Source organism: Myodes glareolus, chromosome 13 (genome assembly GCF_982192425.1).
Source record: "Myodes glareolus chromosome 13, mMyoGla1.1, whole genome shotgun sequence".
Lineage (NCBI taxonomy): Eukaryota > Metazoa > Chordata > Mammalia > Rodentia > Cricetidae > Myodes > Myodes glareolus.
In genome coordinates this window covers 67061231-67086971 of record NC_142038.1, presented here as the reverse complement: position 1 = coordinate 67086971, position 25741 = coordinate 67061231, and the positions used below count along the sequence as shown (strand labels likewise).

At 39.3% G+C, this 25741-nt stretch overlaps 1 protein-coding gene across 2 annotated transcripts in view; it reads right to left on the bottom strand.

The window, feature by feature from the left end:
- Dsc3 (desmocollin 3) overlaps positions 1-25741 on the bottom strand; it is a 39379-nt gene that overhangs the window by 6629 nt on the left and 7009 nt on the right. For both annotated transcript variants that reach the window (XM_048442680.3, XM_048442681.3), the window contains exons 2-13: positions 22057-22141; positions 20098-20297; positions 19089-19208; positions 17616-17771; positions 16291-16435; positions 13679-13845; positions 10529-10663; positions 9954-10139; positions 5669-5928; positions 5414-5556; positions 3432-3656; positions 673-897 (exon numbers count right to left, since the gene is read on the bottom strand). In XM_048442680.3, the coding sequence (XP_048298637.3) occupies positions 673-897; positions 3432-3656; positions 5414-5556; positions 5669-5928; positions 9954-10139; positions 10529-10663; positions 13679-13845; positions 16291-16435; positions 17616-17771; positions 19089-19208; positions 20098-20297; positions 22057-22141 (2047 nt within the window). The remainder of the gene's footprint in view (positions 1-672; positions 898-3431; positions 3657-5413; positions 5557-5668; positions 5929-9953; positions 10140-10528; positions 10664-13678; positions 13846-16290; positions 16436-17615; positions 17772-19088; positions 19209-20097; positions 20298-22056; positions 22142-25741) is intronic.

The following is a 25741-nucleotide window of genomic DNA, read 5'->3' as shown; positions in this document are numbered from 1 at the left end:
TGAATTCTCCCTACTGACTCCCCAAAATCATGCCATGTAGGCATGACTTAGTGATCTACCGTCTTGAAACGTGTGGCCACCAGGATCAATGACCTCAAACATACACAGCAGCATGAATGAGTCCACTTACTGGATTCCAACTTTTTCCTCCTGTCAAAAATAATTTTTTGGTGATTGTTACATTTTTTGGTTTCATTTTGTCATTTGTTTTTGTCTGTTTTGCTCTGCAATGAATCCTACCTAGTACTATTTTCTGAAACTTAGTAGTCTTTAAGATACAGTTATTTCAGTGGGTCAATAAAGATAATAAATGTATGTTCGAAATTTAGAATGGTCTAATCTAACAATTTCATATGAATTAGCTCAATCAACTATTAACTGAGTTAGAGTAAGTTACTACCACTGTCCCTTTAAATGAGATAAGGGAAGCAGAATTAAGCAAACTAAAGACTTTTTAACAATCTGTTAAATAGTGTGAAACCTATCTCAGAAAGGATCATGTTCCTTCAAATGGTGACTATCCAGACACAACTTAGTTACCCCAGAATGCAGATGCAACTTGTAAAAAGAACTCACTCAAGGGATGCTTGTCTGTATTTACTTCTCAAGACTGTCTTCAATACTCAGATCTTTTATTTTGTATTTTAACTTCAAGTGGGTGAAAGTACTTACAAAACAGCAGTGCGATGCCCAGCAGGATGGCAAGGATGGCCCACTTCCCCAAGGAGACCCCTACACTCCTTGACCTGGCCGTACACTGGCTGGGATGAGTACAATCACACAGGTTAACTCGCAAGACTTTGGTTGTGGATTGGCCTGCTCTGTCTTGTACAGTGACGGGAACGGCGTATTCTTGAATTTCAGCATTTTTCCGATAGGACAAGCGGGCGGCCGTATCTTTAAGAAAATAAAAAGACTTCACTTTGATTGATTTCCGGTGGAGAGTTGTACACATATGTGTGCTCACATTTCGAGATCCCATAAGAACCTCAGGTATTCCCCAGGAACCGACCACCTTGAGTTTTGAGTTAGGCACTTCCATTGCCGAGCACGTGCAGGATAAACTAGGCTTGCTGGCAACCACACCTGGGGATTCCCCTGTCTCCTCCCCAGCACCAGGACTAGGATTGCAAACAGGTACTGCCCTACCCTGATTGTTCATGTGGGCTCTGGGGACTGAATTGGGTCCTTGTGCTTGCGTGACAGTCACTTTACAGACTGAACTCTCGCTAGTCCAGAGTTATTTTTAATGATGACTTATTCTTTCCTTAGAATCTGTTCCGCCATTCTTATTGTAAAATACCCACCTGCCAAATTAAAAATAAATGCAAAGGAGGCTGCCTCAATGCCTTTACCCTTTCAAGAACTAATATTACATTAGGCATATTTCTCCTTGTAATTCTATTAAAGAAAGCCTTAATGAATTTTTTTTTTTTAGATCCAGGTAAGAAACGCACACCTGAATTCCTAGCATGTGAAACTAAGGAGGCCAAAAGAGGACAATGAATTTGAGGCTAGCCCAAGCTATATAGTAAGATCCTATATCAAAAGGCATAAGTCATAATAAAATTTAACAATAACAATCAGGAATAGAATGTTGATCTAACAACATTCCAGCAATAATTTCCCCTGATCGATATAGAATAGGAATAATAGGGTTGGCTCTTAATGTAGAGGGTCAAATTTTTTCCCCAATTTCAGCTCATACGCTATTTAAGAATCTATACCTGAAGACACACAGAGAACATTATCAGTTTTCACGCTCTAAGCCATTTACCTTCTGTTGTCTGTCCATGAATCCTCTGGAAAAGGCAATGTTTTGAAGACTGTAGCACTTCCTATATGATTAATGTCTTGTGTGAAAATAATCTCCCTACCAGAGCTAATTACACTACTTTCTCCTATAAGAACATAATCATTTGCATCATGATACATTGTTTTTATCAACTATGATAGTCAACATCCCACAATTGTCTTGATAGATTATTTGAATAATGTTATTCTTAATTAACCAAAGCTCTGTATTTGTTTAGTGGCAATTATAACATCCTTGAGCTTTTATAATAGACAAAAACGATGTCACAGTGGCATAAAACATAGCCCAGGAAGCACCTGGAATTTCTACAGGTTAAATGTCTGTTAGAACTTTGGGATTCGGGCTGTACCTTGGACCTGAACGCTTGCTAGAGGACTGCCGATGGGTCTTGGATTATATTGGAACCCTTCAGCATCAGCAGTGTCCAAGGAAAGATGGGGCAATCACTGACCTTTTTCCACGACCACTGGCTAACCATAGCCACATCATACATGACAGTAGTTCAACAACCTTGTGTTTTCCTTATCAATCAGCTCTGCCCCCTTCTAAACATCTCCTGATACTACTGGCATCTATATAAGACGTACATCTGGACAAAGAATGACCTTCTTTCCACGGGACCAATGCATACTCCACTGTCACCGACCATACAAATATCAGTCTCCTCCGCTTGGGACACAAGACTCACCACCTAACTTCGCCCTTCCTTACACACAAACTCTCAACATTCCTGAGAAAGTCTTCTAGACCCAGATGCTACCAAATTACTATTGTGGGTTTTTTTTTTTTGCCTATATGCATGTTGTTTTAATCAAAACATCGCCTAAGCAAACACTTTTTAAGTAGTTATTAGCTGCTAGGCACTGGGCTCAGTGCTGAAAGTGAGAATGTGGATTACGATCGCTGTGAGAAAGGAGAGTTGTATGACAGCAGTCATACAAGTATGAGGTGTCATAACACATGATACAACAGGTCCCAGGGCCCTCCTTATAGTTCTGAGGTGAGTTCTCAGAGGTTGAGCATCTGAGTTGAGGTAGTGCCTGCCTGACTCATCCCTATGCAAACACTCAAACACTCATGGTTTGCAGCTTCTCTGCCTAATAGTAAGTAATGTGTTCAGTTATGTTAGTATGAAACTAAGACACAGTGAAGGTGATTTTTCTAGGTAGAAAGGACAGCATACATAAAGCTTAGTAGCATAAAAAAATATGGCATCAGAAGCTGGAGAGATAGCTCCGTGGTTGAGAAACTTACTGCTTTTCCTGAGGGCCAGAGTTGAGTTCCCAGCACTTATGTTGGGCAGCTCACAACTTCCTGTAACTCGAGCTACCGGGAATCTGACACTATGACACCCTCTTTTGGCCTCTTTTGATATGCACACGCATGGTGTGTGCATGCATGTGCATACATACTCAGACACATACACACAGACACTGCAGAGAGAGATGCATACACACATACATACACTTATACATGCACACACAGGCACATGCATTGGAAAAGGCTATTTACTATCCTAAACTTTTGCATTGTACTTCGTGTTAATTAATATGCAACCCCTGCAGCAGTTAATCTGCTACATCAAATCATACGAAGCATTATTTTTCTGGAATACCATTAACTTGGTTGAGGGTCCAGATTCTGTTGACTTCGGGAGAAGAGCTTGCCAAGTTGAACTGAAAGGGAGGGCCGTGGACAGGCTCATCAGGATCGACAGCTGAAATGTCTGTATACCCCATCTTTGGCTTGCAGATGACAAGATAATCTTGAAGTATTTCTGGAGCGTTGTCGTTCACATCCTCAATGTTCACTGCGAGTGTCCCTGTGCATGATTTACCCTCTGGGAAGGGAAAGGGGCAAGGCTGAGTGCAGTTCTCATGGTCTTGTTTTAGAATCTCCGATGAGGAAAATAAATCTCAGTATCTTCTCTACTTTTATTTTATTTTATTTTATTTATATTTTTGTTTTTTCGAGACAGGGTTTCCCTGTGTAGCTTTGGGGCCCATCCTGGAACTTGCTCTGTAAACCAAGATGGCCTCAAACTTACAGAGATCTGCCTGCCTCTGCCTCCCGAGTGCCACCACAGTCTGGCTCAATCTATCTGTCTGTCTGTCTATCTATCTATCTATCTATCTATCTATCTATCTATCTATCTATCTTTCTAATTTTAAGTCTTGGTCCTATAAATGAGACAAAACATGTGTCATGTGTCTTTCTGAGTCTAGCTTGTTTCTCTTAACATGATTTCCAGTTTTGTCCATTACCTGCAAATGTCTCTACTTCATTTTTCTTTACAGAGACATGAAATCCAACTTTGTGTATTACCGTGTTTTCTTTATCTATTTTTCCTTGATGGCCATCTAAACTGTTTCTATTTCCCTATTACTGTGTAACAGTGAACATGGATACATGGGTTGCTTTGCGGTATGTTGACTTAGAGTCCTGTGGGTATATACTCATGAGTGGTACAACCTGAATCTATTTTTCCTGAAAACATAATCTTTGGTTATTAGGTGAACAGCAAATAAGAATACAAATGAATTAAAGCTAAGATTATCTAGTATGGTTCCTGCTGCTGATAATATCAGATACAAGTTTCAACAAACATTTTTGCCTAAGTTAATACAAATAATAGAAACAAATGCTGAATTGCAAGTTCTCTTTCCTTGGGTTTATGCATATTAATGAGCCATGATGAAGTGGTTACAGAAATCTTATTCTAATCCCAGGACACGTTCAAACACGTAGTGAGGTACGTGAGTACGTAGTGAGTACGTTCAAACACGTAGTGAGTACGTTACATCCAGGGTTTACAACCAAAGATTGTATTTCAAAGAGTACAAGGTAACATCTACTTATTGAAATTATTGTTATTTAAATTAAAGCCACAGATATAGAAACTTTACTTTAAAACCAGAATTCAAGTTTAGAAGCATTTAGCAATCACCTGAATGAGTAAAAACCTCTAGGTAACGTGGCACAAAGCTGTGTGGAAGAGTCAGAGGAGACAACTGCAGTCTCTAAGGTTAGATTTGATCATTGCCCTCTACCACAAAACTGTGCAAGAGCTAAGTTCCTGCAGATGGAATATAAGGATAAATAAGAGATGTGCTATTTAATTGAGGATGATGGCTCGCACTTTATAAACCAGCACAGAATAAGCTACGGAGGAGAACTGCCACAACTTCAAGACCAGCCTGCTTTTCGCAGTGGGCTTGAGGCCATCTTGGGCTACAGAGTAAGATTAAGTCAACAACAGCAATAGCATCTTTCTGAGTGTAGGCTACAAGTCTGAAATCATACCATTCAGGATGCTAGGCAGGAAATCAGGAAAAATAAAAGTCATCCTTGGTTACACCGTGAATTCAAAAGCAGCTTTGGTTACATAATATCTTCTTATCAGAAACCAAACCAACCAAACAAAACCAGAAATAAATGGTATCTTCTTACCAGAGTCATACCATAGAACAAGAAGAGAGCTTCCACAAAGTAATTTTCAAGAATTATGCATAGTTACCACAATTTTAACTCTGCACAAGAATAATTACAACTTATTCTTCCATTCTATTATAAAATACTAAATTAAATCTTTGTTACCTTGGTCTATTGCCATGACTGTAATATTATACAAATCATTTCTTGGAGCCATGGATTCTCTGTCTAGGGCTTTTGATATTGTCAGCAGACCCGAAACTTCTTCAATGCTGACCCATTCTTTAGGATCTTGCAATTTTTTGTATCTGTTAATAAAATGAAATTTTATAAGTCTTTGGCATCAGAATACATCTCAAAATAAGCCACTAGTTTCAATTACAAAAACTGCATTAACCCATGGCCGCCAGATTTGTATACCTTAAGCCATTGCTGTTCTTGGTTTCAGGATCATAGGCCTTATAGCCACTGATCCTGGACCCCACGGCAGAGTTTTCTTTGATCCGTACATATTGTTCAGGGGGCTTGCATTCTGGCCCCTCATCCTGGTCTCTCACATGAACTGTAACCAAGGCCCGATTCATGGTGGGCACTCGGCTTGCAACGTCTCTGATAAATGGAACTTCGTTGTTCACTCCGATCTCTAGGGTCACCTGACGATTTTCTTCATAATCCAGGGGCTTTAAAATAAAGGACATGCGTGTCAGCTCCGTGTGGAGAACATTGGTACTGCAAGCAGATGGACACTGCTATCATTATGGCCAGGACTGCATAACAAATTCACACTCACATTTTGTTAACAGTGACTTTCCTTCCTTGCTAGACCTGTGATCCTGGGCTAACTGCCCTTTACCAAGGGTCACCTCCAAAGTCTCCACAGATGGATTTACAGAGCCATGGCGAAGAAATCCCTCCACTTTTCTTTCACTCTTTTAAGGAAAATTATTCTCAGCCAGGAAGTATTGCAGAATTATGTCAAAGTCTAAGAAGCTGACATTAGGGCTATCTGACCCTGGGATTTGGCAAACCTTGTAAAATCGTATAGTAACTTCAGCAAATTCCAAAAGGTGAAAATACTTTATTTACTTTCTGACCGGTGGATATTCTAAATGTCTGTTTTCTTTTTGTGAGGTTCTGGGAATCTGGTCGGTTTGTTTCAGTTGCTCTTTGCTTATTTTCATCTGTGTTATTAAAATCGAGTCTCACTCTGCAGCCCAGGGCAGCCTTGGAACTCACTGCATTGCCCAACCAGCTGGCGTAAACCTGCGGTGATGATCCTTTCTCCGTCTTGAAAGCTCAGGGATACTGGTGTGTGTGCCCTCACTCAGTTTCCAATATCTGTTTCAAGTCCGCTCATACAAGAGATCAAATGGAGCCATCTCTACCCTTACACAAGACGTCTAATTGAGCCGTCCCTAGTCTATCTTTTCTTTAAGCGAAATGTACCCAGGATCTCATTTCTTCTTAGGAATCCACTTCAGTTTGTGAAGATTCCTTCCAGAATGATGTAACACTACCTCCTGTTATAAAAAGGATGCTCGTGACAGTTTAAGAATAGTACTTTATCTCTGTGTCTCACTTATCACAAGTACTTCTCATAACAGAAATGCAGAAGACTATCAACATGACAAGCTCCATGGTGATCACCGCTCACATGCAACCCGGCTTTAAGCAGGCAGTGTAAGTTCAGAGTCCTCACACCTGGGCGCAACATGAATTCCTATTACCCCATTCCTGTTCAGCGGAAGTTTACAGTAGCAATCTGGAGAATAGGAAGAGAAACAGGTCTTCCTAAAGTCAAAAGATTTCATTTGGGCAAGAGTTTGAAGCCAGGAGGCTTGGCCTCGGGCCATTTCCTTAATGGGCACATTTTAATCTCCCTTACATAACTAAATTAATTAATTTAGTTCATCAGCCTCCAGAAATATTTTAATCAGTTCCTTGGTTATAAGTGTTTTTTAGACAGAAAAAAAAATCCAACAAAATCCATAAAATACTATTTTCCATTATACTATGAAGGAAATCACAAGAAGTTTTCTCTGACTGTGTCTTTCTACTGATGAAAATAACGGCTTGCTGAATGTTAAACAAAATCAAAACATACACATGAAAGACTAGAGAGACGGCTTGCTGTTTCCGAGTGCTTCCTGCTGTCCCAGAGGATCAGCATCCTTGACAGGCAGCTCACAGCTAACCACCTATGATTATAGTTCCAGGGGAATATATATATAATTTTTAAAATTTGTTTTCATACTGTCTTTGCACCTACATATTAATAGGGTGAGAAACTAATACTCACACATCTTGTAAAAAGTCAAAAATGTTGATGAATCTTAGCACCTATAGCATGCATATGAAAATATGTTTTATGATTATCTCAGGAAGCAAGAAGTATGAAGATCCATTTGTTTGATTCTACCAAGGACCATCTCATAAATCATATGCTGGGGTGGCCATACAGGAACAAAGACAACTTGGGGCAGTGAGGAAGTGAAGGGCATGCAGGTAACCATTGCACCTCTGACAGAATGCAGCTGTATGATCCAGAGCAGCTTCCTACACCCTTACAATATCTTCCTGCCAGCTCTGTAGGCTCAAAGTCAATGAGGTAAGGAATGCAAGTTCTCTCCACATTAAGGCGTGTGTTTGTTTCATTACACTAAATATTTATTCATAAACATCCCCCATGTGCACAGAAGTGCTAACAAACTCCCTGGAAAATCTTGGAGGTAGAATTCAGGACCTTCCAAATAAAAATCATCAAGAGCTGTACTTTTTTCCACTCAAAGTTATACAGATCAAAACAAACTGGCAAGCTCTAGACAACTAAGAGAAATATACCCAAGTAATTCTTGATTCAGTCTACCAGGTATTCATCCCTTCCAGGTACAGAAGAAGATTAAATATATTTCTAGTATGTGATCCTGATGAACAATGCAAAATGAGGTATTGGAAATGAAGTGTTCGTTCAGTATAATCAGATCACTACCTCATTTCCTTTTTTCCCTTTTGGGTAGGAATACATACATACATAAATGCAAATATATGTATATGTGTGTGTACATATATATAATAGTTTTTTCATACAATATATTATGATCATAGGGCGACTTTGTTCAAATTTCCACAGGTGAGTAAGACTGCTGAGGCATATGTGCATGTGTGTGTGCAGATGTGCATGCTTGCGTGTCTGTGTGAGGTTTTAAACTAAATTTATAAATAGTCTACTTATTAAAGTTAAAGTAAGTAACAAATTTATTGATTCTTAAGTTGAATAGCAAATACTCTATTTTCATTTAAGCCAATTAAATGAGATAGCTCAAGGTAAGCACTCGATATGCTTGTTATTTGGTAAGCAGCAATTTCCTATCAGTGTTGGTTTATTAGGCAAATACTGACTGGAACTCTAACTGGGCTCTCTGAGTAGAGAGTGCAAGCAGCACCAGGATGTGACCACTCTGCTTACTGGGGCGTGGTGTCATGGAAAGATCGCCGATGTAGAAAGTTATAAATTAGATTTTCACTCTAAGATGAATAATTGCTATGTTTGCCTTTCAGGAACTGATTTGCCTCCATCACCATAAGGTTGCTTATTTTATCATTATCCATTACTATTACTATGAGTTGGAGATATTAATACCTCGTCCTAAAGGAGCAGCAACATCTAAAGTTAAGTTATACTTAAAAAAGTCTCATCCATTGCCTGTCACGACAATATGTACAGTTCATAGCTACTGTTTATTTTTAGCTACTAAATGTATTCACTAAATGTAGTAATATAAATTATGCTCAATTCTAAAATTCTATGCATTTGCACACATAGTTATAAATATAATTGAAACTGTCATGTTATAGATAATGGAAATAAATACATTTAAGATTTGCTGGGAAGACAAATTTTGTACTCTATATATCTGAAATTTAGCGAACATGAACCAGAGGCAAAGCAGAGACATGTAAAAATAGGCATCTGATACTGAGATTGCATAACTGACGATTCCCATTCAGACATCTTGACATATAACCCCTTAGAACACTCACATAGGAAAACAACTAAAGCCAGCAAGATTACACTATATTCTCATCAGTAGATAAAAGGTCCTTACTCAGTGAAGAGACATAATACCCACCTACAGGACACTATTATCTTTTTATTTGAGGCTAGAAATAAAAAACCAAAAACGTTCATGTTCAAAAAAGGCCTTTCTGCCCTTACAGTTTGAGACCAAGAATATAGCGTGCAATCAAATAGCAATGTATGCAATAAAATACATCCATTCAGTTCTGTTTTATGTAATACTGCATTCACCCTAGGCATTGCCTATTAGGGAAAATAAAACAGGCATATATCCTAGAGATAATGAGAAGAATATGGGACTTCTAAGTTACACCAGGAATACCTACTAAAGAACATAAGTTGCAAATGGACACAGAAACATTAAAAAAAAACAAACAAACCTGTGTATCTCTTATAGACAGAGACCAAGGCCCAAGGATGTGAGCTGTAAAGAAAATGTGGAAGGGGTGTCTCGGAAGTGAAGGTCTTTATAATTAGCAGTATTCTGGCATACATACGCAGGAAAAAAGAAATAAAGGAGTCACACAGGAGCCATCAGACTAACCATCTTGGCTAGTAGAGGATCCGAAACTGTCTAATTGATAAAGTCACTAGATGGCACAAGGTTACTATTCTTCATCTCTTTACCTTCACAACACTAAGAACACCCTCATTAGTTGCTGGGTCTGTTGTGATTTTGAAGCGCCCGTTTTCATTCCCTTTTAAGATGGTAAAATTTGCCTTCCAGTTGGGACTCTTAACCAAGTCCTTATCATCGACAGGGATGCGCAGGATGTCGACATTATATGTGTTCTCCTCCACAAAGGTTTCATACTGGAAGAAAAGGAGACATTAAAAAATGCAGTTACTATAGAAAATTTTCACCAAGTAAAATGTTTCCTAATTTCCAAGAGAACTTGTCATCATGGTGTTTATACTGATTACCTAAGAGCATGATCACAGAGAGTATTGTTTCATGAAACTCTAAGACAAAGACTATTTCCTACAAATGTAGACTGATGGCATTGCCCTTCAACAAGAGGAGATAGCATAAATCATAACATCTGGAAACAGAAGTAATGTGTGTACAGTTAAAAGTGTATTTGAACTTAAGTTTTATTCATAAATGAATACATGCCTCAAACCATGCCAAAAACTTGATAAACCACATCAGATAACTGAGATAGGCAAAATAAAGATAGATTTGTGTGTTCCGAACTTACAGCATTTTGTCGGAATGTGGGCGCGTTGTCGTTGGAATCCTGCACTGTTATGATACAAGTTGATGTACTGATCAGTCCAAAGAATTGGCCATTCATGTCTTGGACTTTCATTATCAGTGTATACTTGTCCACAACCTGAAAGGAAAACAATTACTTAGTTGACTCAGACACTTGTTTAGGTTCATAAATGAAGCCTGTGTTGCACATTATTTTGCTTATTTTTATTTGATTTCTATGCTTGGGAATACTCTTAAAATTTGGTAGAGAAAGGTCATTCTGAAAAGGTAACACTTTACAAAAAGATATACGGAGAATTTAGACATTTTCTAACAGAAAACAAAAAAGTCAGAGATGTAGTACAGAGTAATGACATTTGAGTTTTAAAATACTCAGAAAAATGTTAGCATTGTCTGGAGCAGCGGATCTCAACCTATAGGTCACACCTCCTTTGGGTCGAATGACCTTTTCACAGGGGCTCCCTAAGACTGTCAGAAAACAGATATTTACATTACAATTCACAACAGTAATAAGATTACAGTTATGAAGTTGCAGTGGAAATAATTTAATAGTTGAGGGTCCTCACAACATGAGGAACCGTATTAATGCTCGCAGCATTAGGAAAGCTAAGAACCACTGGTCTAGAGTAATCTAACCTAGTGTCATGGTGAACAGGTAGGGAGTCCCTACACTCCTACATTAGACAAGTGATGCAAACCTGAGACAGTAGAAGTATAAGCAAAGGGAAAAAGAGATGGAATGTACTTGAGAGTTAGAATAAAGTAAGATTTGATAATCAGTTATCCACTTAAGAGATAAAAAGGAGGTTGAGTGGGCTAAGTTATTTAGGTAGGTAGACAAGCCCTCAGCAGCCATCATGGGAGTCCAGCATAAGACAGCTCTCTAAGGGCAGCAACATTACAGAGGAGAATGAGGAGGGTTGGGAACATGACAGGTTTTTTTGTTTGTTTGTTTGGGGAAAATTTTTTTTTTGCACATGTAGGATTTTATTTGCCTAATGGGATCTAATAAACAAGAAGCAGTAACACCTAACTGTGTGGTCCATCCTTCATGGTAGGAGGTGGGCATGGGCAGGCACCCTTCCAGGTGGGTGGATGGAATCGTGCAGAAGAGATTATGACAAGAAGAGCTGAGGCGTAATGAGTAACAGCCTCCACAGGTGCAGCGAAAAGAAAGCTAAGCAAAGAGTATTAATACGCCAACGACAAAGGACCAAGATGAGAACCATCAATCCAAGGTAAAAGGCTTTAATATGTGCCAAGCGTAGAGACTAGAAGACTGGTAAACGTGGCCATCGGGACGTTACTGACGACCTCTGGACGAGAAGCGTTGAGCTGGGCAGGAAGAGAACTATCGGAGACACAGTCGCTAGTGTTTGTTGCCTGCTCTTATTCTACTCTTCAGCAACCACCGCTTCCATTGCATCTTTCCACTTCTGGAGTCTTCCTCTCCTCCTTCAGGCTCCTGTTTCTGTGCCCCACTTTCTCACTAGAGTCAACATTCTCCCGGTGAGGTACCCCGTCAGCAGTCTTGGAGGCACTGGTAGCCTCTGCTGTTCATCCAACCTCCCTAACTGTTACCTCCTTTTCTCATCTGTGTCTTCACTCCCTATGCCGCTCTGCACAAAGCGCCTGTCCACACAGAGTCCCATGACATTTGTGTTTGCAACCTGAAGACCGATCAGGTTTGTAAGTTTGGGCCTTTAAAAGGGTAATAATCAAGTCTTACAGTCTTGAGTTATGTCGTATTGCTTAGCCTCGTCAATTTGAATCTGTAAGGGAAGTGGGGAGCCCTGTTTTCAACTAATTAACATGCCCATTTTACATACTAGAAATGTCCATAGTATGTCTTACAACTTCCCATTTGTTGCTATGATGATTAATCTCTACCATCAGCCTAATAGAATTTAAAATCTCCGTGGAAAAAGCATCCAGGTCTGTCTGTCTGTCGGGGAGCTACTAGTTTGGGTGAACTGAGATGGGGAGACAACCTAAATGTGGGCAGCAGCACAGCTCCACAGACGGGCCCTGGGCAGCACAGAAGGAGAGGAGCGGAGCAGCAGAATCTCTCCCTCTCCTGCTGTGAGCAATCGTGACCAGCTGCCTCAAGGGGACCCGCCACCATGACCTCCTGCCCTGATTGACTACACCCTTGGACTAAACCCCTCTGTCCTTAAATTGCTGTTATCAGGTATTTTACAACTAAAACAGTATTACTCAATACTTTACCACATGAAAAATTAAATGGTGGTAACAAAAACCTTTGTACTCATTTGCCTTCGTTTCTGTAGATTCCCACAGTCTCTCCTGTTTGCTTTGGAGTCACACTCCATTGATTCCTCTGTGCTTGCCATAGAAATCACTCTAGGTACACCCTCCTAGCTATGCTGGAGGCTGTGGACTTGTCTCAATAAAGTTATTTGTACATGGGATTCATCTTCTTCAGTTAGTAACACTTGGTTCTGAGTTAAACAGGCTGACCAAATCGAGAAATAATAACAAAAGATTCAAAAACTTCTTGAAATAACTGGACTTGGGTGAACCAATCAATTTGTCTAACTATCACATTTCTCCTACCTAGATTGGCTCTTATTATATCTTCCTATTTCAAGTAAATAATTTTAAACACCAAGTAATACTCACATAAAGAAGTTGAGTAAAATTATCGCACATGTGACCACATGCTATTACTAGCAATTTAATTTTCTCCCAACGAATACTTTCCAATTTAAAAACTGCACATGGGTAGACTGACGGAATAGGGGTCAGGATAAGAACAACACTCACCAAAAAAGTTAAGCCTTATCACCCTGCGTATCACCTTATCACTTTACTGAAGCCTTCACTGCTCTGGAACCAACTAGTGTCACACATTAAAGGAAATAAAATAATATGCAATAGTTCTCCTGAGAAGCACATTGATTGCATCCTCCCTTTTAAACACTAATCCAACTCTATTACTTAAAGTTTCTCTTTACATATGGAAATAGAAATAATGCTTAAAAACTATGAAACATTCCAGAAATTCATATTTTCTTATACTTCAGAGAAAATAAAACAGAATAGCAAGTTAAAGTCAGTGGGAAAAGAGTTAAACCCACAGTGAAATGACTCTCTGTAGTAAGGACGATACCTCTCTGTCCAAGTAGTGAGAGACGGTGGTGATGACGCCGGTGTCGGGGTGGACAGAGAAGAGCCCAGGTGACCGTGGGTTCTGCTCCAAGATGCTGTATTTGAGGCGTGTGTGCATCGTGTCAGGTTCATCTTTATCCGTTGCACAAACCACTCCCACCACAGTACCTATGTGTTCAAAAAGCAAATTTGAACGTCCAGAACACCACAATGTGTTTGCTGTCTACACTGTTCAACATGTCGGAGTGACAGCAGAAACCTAATTTAAAATGTGAATCTACCCAAATGGGTCACAACTTTAAACAGGATCTAGGAAGAAGACTCCTGATGGAGAAGCCAAACATTCTGGCATTAAGAGTCACAAATTAAAATGTTTGATAGTAAATTACCAAAAAATATATGTCAGTCAATAGTTAATTCAGAGCAGGGCCCAGGAGTTATGCTCATGTTACCAGCTCTAAGGAGACTGAAGCAGGAGGATTAAGAATTTGAGATCAGCCTGAGCTGTATAATAAGGCCCATCTCAAAACAAATAAACAAGGCTAAAATAATTTCAATATGAATTCCAACATATTGCAATAATAAGTCAACTAGAGATATAAAACATGTCTCCTAAAGTAATTCAGTCTATTAGATTTAATTAATAGTTAAGACTCATTTTAGTATAGTTATGTAAATGATGAAATTTAATTTTCAATTTAATTTAATTTATTAATTTATTGGGGGGATACGCCAAAGCACGTATGTAGAGCCTAAGAACGATTTCCAGGAATCAGTTCTCTTCTGTTATATTTGTCCCAGGAACCAACTCTTGTCATCAGACTGGATGGCAAGTTCCTTTCCTGCTGTGCCATATCACAAGCCCTCAGGGCGATCTTTTTTAGTTCACTCTCTCCTTTAATCTTCTACTCATCTGAAGACATTTCTCTTTGTCTCTTTCTTGCTCACTGTCTTGCTCTGTCTGCTCTGATTTGATTTATTTTGATTGGTCCTCCTTCAGGATCGTCACAACATGGATAAGTAAGAACCTAATGATAAGGTGTGCTTCAAGTAATCCAGATTAATGGAAGCCTACGTAATTGTCCTTCATCTCAAGGAAAGATAAAAGTCAATTGTTTCTCTTAGAAACCAGAAAACTGCAATGGGGCCATAGAGCCAGGCCTAGAAATATTACACACACATACACACACACACACACACACACACACACACACACACACACCATGTCAAAGGAACATGAGATGGTGTGTATGTGTGTGTGTGTATGTATATATATATATATATATATATATATATATATATTTATCAGTGAGAAAATTCAAAAGCTGCCACGACTCCTCTCTCAGTGACTTTAAAATAGAACATGTGTGAGAAAGTGTGTTTTCTAAACTCTAAACTGTTCATCTTAACTTAATTTCACATGTGCACCAAGAGGATGTTAACACTGTACAAATCAAATTGTCATAGTAACACAAGAAAAGGAAACGCAGGTATAATACAGTAAGGACACAAGCAATGACCAGAAATCTTAGCAGAAAGGATATTAGCTATCTTTTATAACAGAGTCCCCAGTCTCGCCTTATGGTGGTATGCACACTTCATAACGCAAGTCTCAGAATCAAAGTAAGACAATGCTACGGAAATAAAACAATTTGCTTTAACGATGAAGGAGAATGTTTAGGATGGAACCTGTGTGGCCTAAGTGTCCTTCAAACTATTCTAATATGTATTCTAAATTATATGTAATTAAGTAGTCCAAGAAAATAGACATTTAAAAAGAACATAAAAACTTCATTTCCAGTCTCTATCATTTAATACTTTCCCACAGTCCCACTGAAATATCTATACTACATTTGTTTTTACTGTTCCTTCTACCCTGTGGGTCCTCTTGAAAAGGAAGATATGCTAAAACTACACAAGGAGAAGATAAAGGAAAGTGCATATTACAAACAGCATACAAAGTCTGACTAATGGCTGCATCCCATAATTGATAATTAGTGTCACATTGACCAGAAATTCCTGTAGTATCTGGTAAGAGGCATGTTGATTAGAATTGATGGGATTTGACTAATGTTTTCTTATGAGTAGATCCCAGATCTGTGTTATCTCATGATTGACTGACCATGAATATAAAAACTCCACTGGGGAGAAACGTCCATTGAAAAACACATTTGTCTTGAGAGCACAAGGACCTGAGTTTGATCCCCAGGATCCACATTTAGAAAGAAGTTGGTGATGATGCTGTACTCAGAATTATAGAGCAGAAGGAGTCAGAGACGAGTGGATCTGCTGAGCTCAGTGGCCGCCAGCCTAGTCTACTTGACAGACTCCAGGCCACTGGGAAAAATCAAGGTAAATTGTAACTTGAAGATGATAGGGGAGATTGTAATCTAGTCTACACTAGATTAATCTAGAACACTAGATTAATCTAGTGTTCACACGCACACACACATGTGTGTATACACATGCACACACACATGAATACACAAGCACATACACAAACATACACATAAATGCATGCATGCACACACACAATGCAACTAAAACAAAAAATAAAAAATATCACTATCTCAAGAATATACACAAACATTTTTGGCATAGAAACAGTCTTACCAAGTCTACTGCTTTCTGGAACCTCAAAATTATAAATTGCTTCTGTAAAAAGAGGGTAATTGTCATTTTCATCCTCTACTTTGATGGGCAGTGGGAGCGGTTGGTCTGCTGAATAGCCATCTGCTGTGGATGCATAGGCAATCAGCTGTGGAAGAGAGACAGTCAGCGTCAGCAGTCAGACAACATCACAGCACAGGGGAGACGAACTGCTCGTCCCCTTCCCTGCAGTCCTTTCAGTAGAAAGCAATCCATCAGTGCTCCACACTGAGATAACTAAAGCAACTGCCCTTCAGGATAGGGAGAAAACAGCTGTTTGAGACAAAGAATAGGTCAGAATGTAGAGAAGATGGAGATAAAGTCACACATGCATTATTCTGAGGCATTGGGTGTACTTGTACCTCAGTTCACAGTCCTTAATCTTGTTGTCAGCAGTAAGGTTCATTGGGAGAATGGCCAATTCATGGCCATTAGGAAAAAAATCTTCTGCATTATCTGAAAAGCAACCTCCCAATCTTGTTTCTGGATTCTTATTGCATACCCCATAAATTGTATGTTTAAACAGATTTTTTTTATAAAATAAACTTATGAATCTCCTCATTGATTATTAACCAAAGGAAATACAAGATCAGACAGAATGTAGTTCTGCTCAGTATGTAATTACATCAATTTGAAGGTCTTATAGCCCATAGCAAAGACTGTCACATGAGGACATCAGTCAGATTGGTTCCTCTGTGCCTCCTTTGTCCTCTAGAAGCAGACTCCTTCTTCCCAATGGGGGCTCCTTCTTGCTGAACTTGGTTCATGACAGCAAAGCACATTCTGTTCTATAGCGGAACCTGTTTAAGTCAGTGCCCCACTGAGTGAACACTTATCCAGATCCGAAAACTGAGCTATTAGCCTTTACTTAGGCTTTGTTTCTCACTTTTATTCCTTTATCTGCTTATCAGACATGATCAGAGAGTAACATACATGGGAGAAAAGCAACAGGAAGCTGGAGCCGTGGAGGAAGCTCAGCTGTGAATCCGTCTGGAGAACTGAAAACGTTCTAGTAAACAGAGATGATGTCTAGCATGCTGAACCCAACTCCTACAGCTGCACTGAGTTTTATGTTCAAATACAATTAAACCTCTTTGCTTCATTTCAGGGTTGCCTAACCAAAGCTGAGATAAAGGGTTGAGCAAGCATTCCAATGCACAGTGCATGCTATTGTCCTCTGACTTTTCAACACCCTCTAAGAAGATAATGCATGAAAGAAAGAGCAGGTGAGGCCCCAGGAGACAGATGGTTCATTAACAGAGAGCCATATTTATTGATAAAGCACCTACCTCAAAAACGTCATATTCCTCACGATCCACAGGCCGGGTACAGAACAGATTCCCAGTATCTCTCTCTATGAAAAACAAATTCAATGGTTCTTGATCAACTCCACGCCCACTTATTGAGTATAAGATGGTGTAATTCTGGGCTGCATCAGACTGAACCTGAAAGAAAAATACACAAAGGTAGGCTCTTAGAATTCAACTTAAATGCTAATTTGTGACATATATACATAAGTATTTTGCATAGTTTTATCTTAATGGCAATATTTCAGTAGAAAAGAGCAACATGATATAGTTGGTAAGGATATGGCCATAGTACATATATGGAAGTCAGAGAATAACTTGCAAGAATGAAGTCTCTCCTTTCACCATGTGAGTCCTAGGGACAGGACTCAGGTGTCAAGCTTGGTGGCAAGTACCTTTACCACTGAGCCATTTTGTAGACTCTTCCCTACCATTTCTTTACAGCTGAGTCCAAAGGTGGTGGGAAGAAACTCCATCAAAACTGCACTTAAGCATGGCGATGCAAGGGCAGCCAAAGGAATACACAGAATAATATGAACAACGAAGCAATATAATAACAAAATGTAGCAATGTAAATAATAGTATTAATAATTATGACATAGTAGACTGTGTGAACAAAATAGTGAAGATCTGTGAAGATTTGGGCTCTATAAAGTGAAGCAAGTAGTCTTAATTTTGAACACCGGAAAAATCATTTTGACCATGCAAAGGTGACTGAGCTAAGTCTGTAGTACCAACATATGTGGGACTGAGGCAGGAGGATCCCAAGATTGAGGCCAGCATGGGCTACACATTGAGCCCTCATCTCACTTCTAGTACCCCTTGCATGAAGGAAAGAGAAGAGGAACCTTTAGTTCTCAATGCTGTCTTTGTACTCCAGAACTGCTTCACTGGTGAACACGTTCACCGGAGAGGAGTGAGCATCTCCCTTGTTAAAGCTGGTGCTTTCTAGAATTCCTGTGAAATGTAGCTATTCTGAAGACCAGGACACAGTTTCTTTCTATCTTCAGTGCATATAGCAGTATCTACAACACCAAGTAATGGATATAAATAGCCAGTAATCATCTCCTGAATCACTGAATAAGTGATTAAAGGCATGCAAAGGCTGTTGTTGTTCTACACCATTAGTACGTCAGTCATTTCCATATTTTATTCATTTGTATTATGTTGTATTTCACCAGCAACTTTAGTCATATCTGCTTTTTTGGCTTTTCTTGACACAGGTTTCTCTGTGTGGCTTTGGAGCCAGTCCTGGAACTTGTTCTGTAGCCCAAGCTGGCCTCAAACTCACAGAAATCCTCCTGCCTCTGCCTCCCTAGTGCTGGGATTAAAGGGGTGTGCCACCACTGCCTTGATTTATACTTATTTTTTTTTTCAGTGCTTAACTATTTGCTAAATCCGAGTCAAGCAGACACTCCACTTAGCCGGACCACACAAAAAGGAAAGAACATTCACCTGCTGAAGAAACAATGGGAAGGGACCCAAGGAATTCTCTTGCATCGAGCAAGGAATGGGTGCCCATCTTCTCTTGGCTCTCCTGAGGACAGTGTTCTTGGTGTGTCTTTTCTTCAGGACCTGAATTTAAAGGAAAAAATAAGTATCAGGAGCATCACAATCGAAAATGCATGTCCCTTACTGTTCCTTTTACATGTGCTCTCCTATATGGTATATGTCCTACATGCTGTCCTTTATGGTAGCCACTGGTTGCAACTGTGTTAACTAAAATTAATTTAAATGGAAAGCTATCCTTTCTTTGCACTAGTTTTATGTTAATCACCCAGCAGTCAAGTCACTGTACCAGACACTGGAGATAACAAAACATTCTAGAATATTTCTATCAGTGCAAAATGTTCTACCAGATGCTTTAGAAGTAATAATTTTATTTCATGTAGCAAAGGGAGACACTTGGTTTCATGGTAATTATTAACAACTAATAATTTTATTAAATATCCAATAAAGCACTAAGCAGTCATTTAATTAACCTTACCATTAATCTATTAGCATAGATTAGGTGTAGGCCAACTGAAATCTTCCATCATTTTGTGACTACATTTACAATGCTGTTTCTCATGAGTAAGTGCTTGCACTAATAAGAAATTCTAAAGGCTGTGATGAAAGGGATCTCAAACCGACCCTGGAACACAATTGTCTTAGGTAGAAATCAGAGCTAGACAAAAACTTCACAGAATAGGATATCATTACATTTAACACCAGAAAAACCAAAGCCAGCATTTAACTGGTGTTGAGAAAGTTTAAAAACAAAAGACAATGCAAAAGAATGGAAGGAGAGAAGAAAAATAATAGGAACAAAACCAGATAGTAGAGGAGGAAGAGAAAGGAATGGTGGAAGGAGGGCTGGTAGGAAGAAGGGGACAAAAGCAGAGAGCAAAGATGCTATTTTTAAGGGAAGGAATTTTACTGAAAAAAGCCCCATGCTTGAGAATGTCCAGCGTGCTTTGCGTACCTTCTTCTGGTGCTCCAGCATTATAGGGATCTCTTTCTGTGTCTGTGTCTTTGAGTCAGAAAGCTGAATGGTAAATGATCTTTTCTTGCCAGACAATGCGAAAGCTCTGACTGGATAAACTGACCCATCATCTAGAACTCGGAAATCAGGATCGCTTGGCCTAATGCTATCAGCAGAGCTGAGACACTCTTTCAAATTAACTGCCGCAGAAATGTTCCAGTTGTCAGATGGAGACACATGCATGAAGGAAACATATATGTTAAAATACTCTCCGTGATCATGAAAACCAAGCAGTTGGCATTAGTAGAATACCTTAATAGCCTTCTCTCATTCTTAAAAATAATACTCTGATTTTAATTAACAATGAAGGTTCTTGACTGTATATTTTTGTTGAACATGAAGCTTTAAATGTTAACAGGCTTCTAGTAGCTTATGAAATGATTGTCCACCAAAGACTAGCACACATGACTCTCATGACAAAGGTGAGCCACACACCCGCAAGGTGCACCTGAATAAACACAGGGAAATTTCCCTCAACAATACACCGACAGTGTCTTCAGAGGCACCTGTCTATCGTCAGAAGACACATACAGAAACACAAAGAACAGAGGAACATGTGAGCTGACAGTCTAGTAAGGAAAACCAGGCCCTGAGTTCTTCCCGTCGCACTCCTGAACATTCCAGCCCCAAAGACACAGCTTCCCATGGTCCTCTATGAGAACGCCACATGGCATCTTCCCCATCTGGGGATTTTGTCTCCTAATAAAAGGTGATGACTTTTTAAGTATGAAAACACCACTGTTTCCCATCCCGTTCTTCATCTGCTTTTACAGAAATCAAACTGACAATGCCCAAACAATGACCTCACTTCAGGGCCCTTTGCTTCACGTGTGTCTTTGTTTAGCCTGAGTCTGTCATGGGCGGACTTAACAAAATGACGGAGGTTTCACCGAAAGGTAGTGAATGTTTTAAGAGATAACAATCTACTTCTCTGATCTTTATATTCTTAGCTGAATGATTTCGTCTGATTTATTCTCCCAGAGGAACAAGCTACCTCTCTTTACATCTTTCTTTTCTTCTTCCTCACAGTAGAAAAAGTGGAATTAACCTGATTAAATCAGCTAAAAGAGCTCAGTCAGGAACTGAACACTTTGCTGAAAAGGCCATTTCTATATCTCTAACAAGTATTTAGTTTTTTTAAAAAAAATTAAAAATTGTTATGGTTTCCTCTAATTTTTCCAAACCCACATTAAAAACAAACAAACAAACAAACAAAACCACCTGGGCAGAACTGCCCAGCTTCTGGGAGAAACTGAAGTTTATTCAGTTTTTCAGGGCTCCATTTTAAAATGGCTGACTATGTGCAGTCCAGAGGAGAATGGTGTGCTTTGTTACACTTCTCAGTGAAGGTGTAACACTCATCAGAATACTACTCCAGGGCTGTCAAGATGACTTAGTGGATAAAGGTGTTTGCTGCCAAGCCTGACACCCTGAGTTTATCCCTGGTGGTCACGGGGTAGAAGGAACGAATAAAATACCTCAAGTTGTCCTCTGATCTACACACACAGAGACACACGCACGCGCGCATAGCCCATGTGCACAAACACCAAGTAAATAAATAAAATCTAAGTTTAAAATCAAGGATTGCAGTACTGTTTTTCTTCAATACTCACTCACCTATACTTTTGCAATTCTTGTACTCTGAGTGTTAAGAATGTGATATTTTAAACTGTTGAAAGATTAATGATTGTAAAAACATGGATTGGAAAAGTCACACTAGAATTAACCACCAAATCTAACAGATATAAGGGCAAAAATGTGTGTTTGAATAATACTGAGCTGTATCCATTTCTAAGTCAATGTAGACTAGCTCCAGAGGGCAAAGATGGCACACCACACTTCTCACAAACCAGGGACACTCCACATCTGTTTCAAAGCAGCTGTGCAGAACGTCCTCACCTCTTCCAATTATCTGGTCAGCTTCCAGTGTCGAAGGCACATTTAATGTCACTTTTTTACAGGCTTCACCGGCAAAACTGAAGACCTAGAAAATTTAAAATATCACATTAATTCATCAGAAAATACAAACTACATGGTCATCTCAGTAAATGAAGAACAAGCAATTGACAAACTCTTCCTTACATTGATGATAATGGACTAAATATCCTAGTGACATACAAAAACTTGCTTAACAAAGAGTATCTATGCAAACTGACAACTAAGCTGACTAAGTTCATGATTAAGTGAGAATAACTAAATGTTTTCCTTCACTATTGGAAACAAGACAACTGTGCCTACTCCACAACTTCTATGTGATATTGTAATAGAGCTTCTAGCCAGGCACTTACACAAGAAAATAAATTGATCTAAATAAACAAATTAATTGGGAAAAAAGAAATAAAACTTTCTAGTTTCTCTCTCTCTCTCTTTCTCTCTCTCTCTCTCTCTCTCTCTCTCTCTCACACACACACACACACACACACACATGCACACTCACATACTCTCTCTCTCACACACACACCCATGCACACTCACATACTCTCTCTCTCTCACACACACACACACTACTCACTCTCTCACACACACTCATTCTCTCTCTCACACAAACACACATTCTCTCTCTCACATACACACACTCATTCTTTCTCACACACACATTCTCTGCCTCTGCCTCTGTCTCTCTGTCTCTGTCTCTCTGTCTCTGTCTCTCTCTCTGTCTCTCTCTCTCTCTCTCTCACACACACACACACACATACACACACCAAATAAATAAATACTGTAAATAGCTTTTATCCTGTAAACTAGCAAAATCTCCTAAAACAGTTCTATTTAGTATAAAATACTTTGGAATAAATTTGTCAAAGAAATACAATATCATGCCCTGAAAATAATAAAACATGGTGATAGAAGTTTACAAAGATCCAAATAAGTGGAAAGTTAATTTATCATTATGGATCAGAGGCATATTCTACAAATACAATCTCCTTTGAATCTCAGATTTCTTTTTCGAAGGAACTGGCCATTTAATCCCAGAATTCAGGAGGCAGAGACAGGTGGATCTCTGAGTTGAAGGCCAGCTAATCTACAGAGGGAGTTTCAGAATACCCAAGGCTGCACAGAGAAACACTGTCTCAAAACAAACAAACAAACATGGACAAAAAAGAAAGAAGAAAGAAAAATAAGGAAATAAAGGAGGGAGGGAGAAGGGAAGAAAGAAAGAAGGAAGGAAGGAAGGAAGGAAGGAAGGAAGGAAGGAAGGAAGGAAGGAAGGAAGGAAGGAAGGAAGGAAGGAAATCTTTAAAGAAATGCAAAAGAACCCCCTGACACACACACACACAAATACACAAGATAAACAAGTACGTTGGAGGGCTGACATTATTCTGTTTTGAAACAGCTCAAAGCTCCACTAACCAAAGTCAAACGTTGTTAACAGAGATTAGAAGTGACATCCTAAAAATAAGCCTCACTTCTGGATAGTCCCTGGAAAGTTCAAGGGTCAGAAATCTCACCAAATGGTGCTGGGATGGCAAAAGTGGAAATGAGCGCCTAAGTCATGCCATGCCCAGAAATTAACAGAGTGGATTGCAGACCCAAGGATAAGGATGAAAACTATTTAGAACAGTGATTCTTAACTTTCCTAATGTTGCAACCCATCAATTCAGTTCCTCATATTGTGATGATCCCTGCCATAAAGTTATTTCATTGTTGCTTCATAACTGTAATTTTGCATCTTTTATGAATCACATTGTAAATATCTGATATACATCCCCCAAAAGGGTCACAGTTCAAAGGTTGAGAACCTCTGATTTAAAAGAAAATTTCTCAATCCACTTTGGGCAATAATTTCTTATCTGCAATATCAAAACACAGCACTGGGTGAGCAGGACTTGTTTGATATTTAAAACCTTTGTGCTTCAAACACTATGGTATTGAAAGTGAAAATAAAGCCCACAAAATGGGGGACAATACTTTCAAATGAAAGAATAATTAGTGACATATATGTAGTATATAAAGATACTTTGTAACTTCAAAAAGATGGTAACTAATGAAAATAGAGGTAAAGATTTGAATACAGGTGTTCAAAGGTGTGCCAATGATGGCTAAGAAGATGAAGAAATGCCCAACGGCATGAGTCACTCTAAACCATGAGCTGCCTGCTGAGTGAGCTACCATAAATAAGACCGAAATGCCAAGTTGATGTTAAAAATACATAAAAACTAGAACCTTCCTGTATTTTCCATGAAACTGGACAGTGATGTGGATATTTGGACACAGTTGCAGTTTCTAAGAGAATTAAACATTAAATAAAGATAGTACAGCAGTTCTATGCTGTTCAAGAGCTGTGTCCACACCAAATTCTACATGTGTAGTCATAACAGCACTGTTGATAAGGAGCAAGAAGGGCAATCACATCCACCCAGTATTGAATAGATCAACAGAATATGTTCTAGCATGCAATAGAATATTATTCTGCTATTTTAAAAAAAATCATACTATTGATCCATTCTAAAATATGGGCAAATCTGTCATCATTACATCCACCAGATTCCGACACAATAGAGACAGCGTGTGTGCGTGTGAGGTGTGTGTGTGTGTGTGTGTGTGTGTGTGTGTGTGTGTATGTGTATGTATGTACGTACGCACGAATATGACTTTATTCTAAGAAGTGTCCCAACAGACAGCTATGTGGAGACAAAGGATAGTATTGGTTGACTACAATGGGGGAAGGAAAAAGAAGCAACAAGAAATGAACTCACGTCTTCTTGGGAAAGCTATGGAAATGCTCCAGGGTTAGACCATGGTGATCATTGTATACTCTAAATTTGCTGAAAGTCACTGAATTGTGTGCTTAAAGATTGTAATTCTGCTTTGGGCAGACATCAGGAAATATGTTTGAAACAGAAAAAGGTACATCATTGGCAAAATCATTATTCCTTACACATACATCTCTACCCCTTTCAGATCTACAGATTAATATATGAAATCTCAGGAAATACTGTAAAACCATGAGAAAGGATTTCAGCTCTGATATAACCAGGTCCATTAGGATTTAAGTGATTATCTCATGCTAACTTAACAGTGGGTGCAGACATAATCATATCATCCCTCAATATTTATGGTTATTTATGTTGTTTTCATTCTAAGATAATAAATTGAGTATCCCTTGTAGGTACAAGGAACTAAAATATATGATATAAACTACCATACAAATCCCTGTGCTGCACTCAGGAGGGAGCCCCTACACCACACCTTAGCAACACAATAGAGCTGACTTTGAAGGTGTAAGTGTGGGAGATCCCACCCTGAGGACATGAAAGCAGAACTAGCCCTGCCCCTGGCTCATTGATGAAAGGGGTGAACTAGCCAGAGCACTGCAGGAGAGCTCACACTGGTGTGAAGACAAGAGAGCTCACACTAGTGTGAAGACAAGGGAGAGCTGCGGGCTGATTCACCCTGAAGCTACCCAGGGCCAGAACCAGGGTGATGTGTTAGCTTCCCCCAACATCTACTCCATCTGTGATCTGTGGGAGCACAGGGAGGGACTGGTCCTGCAGACCCAAAGCTGCAGGATCTCCACGACACAGGGTGACAGAAAGATAACCAAAAGGAGTCCCAGTAAGAACCCAGCATCAACAGTGTAGCA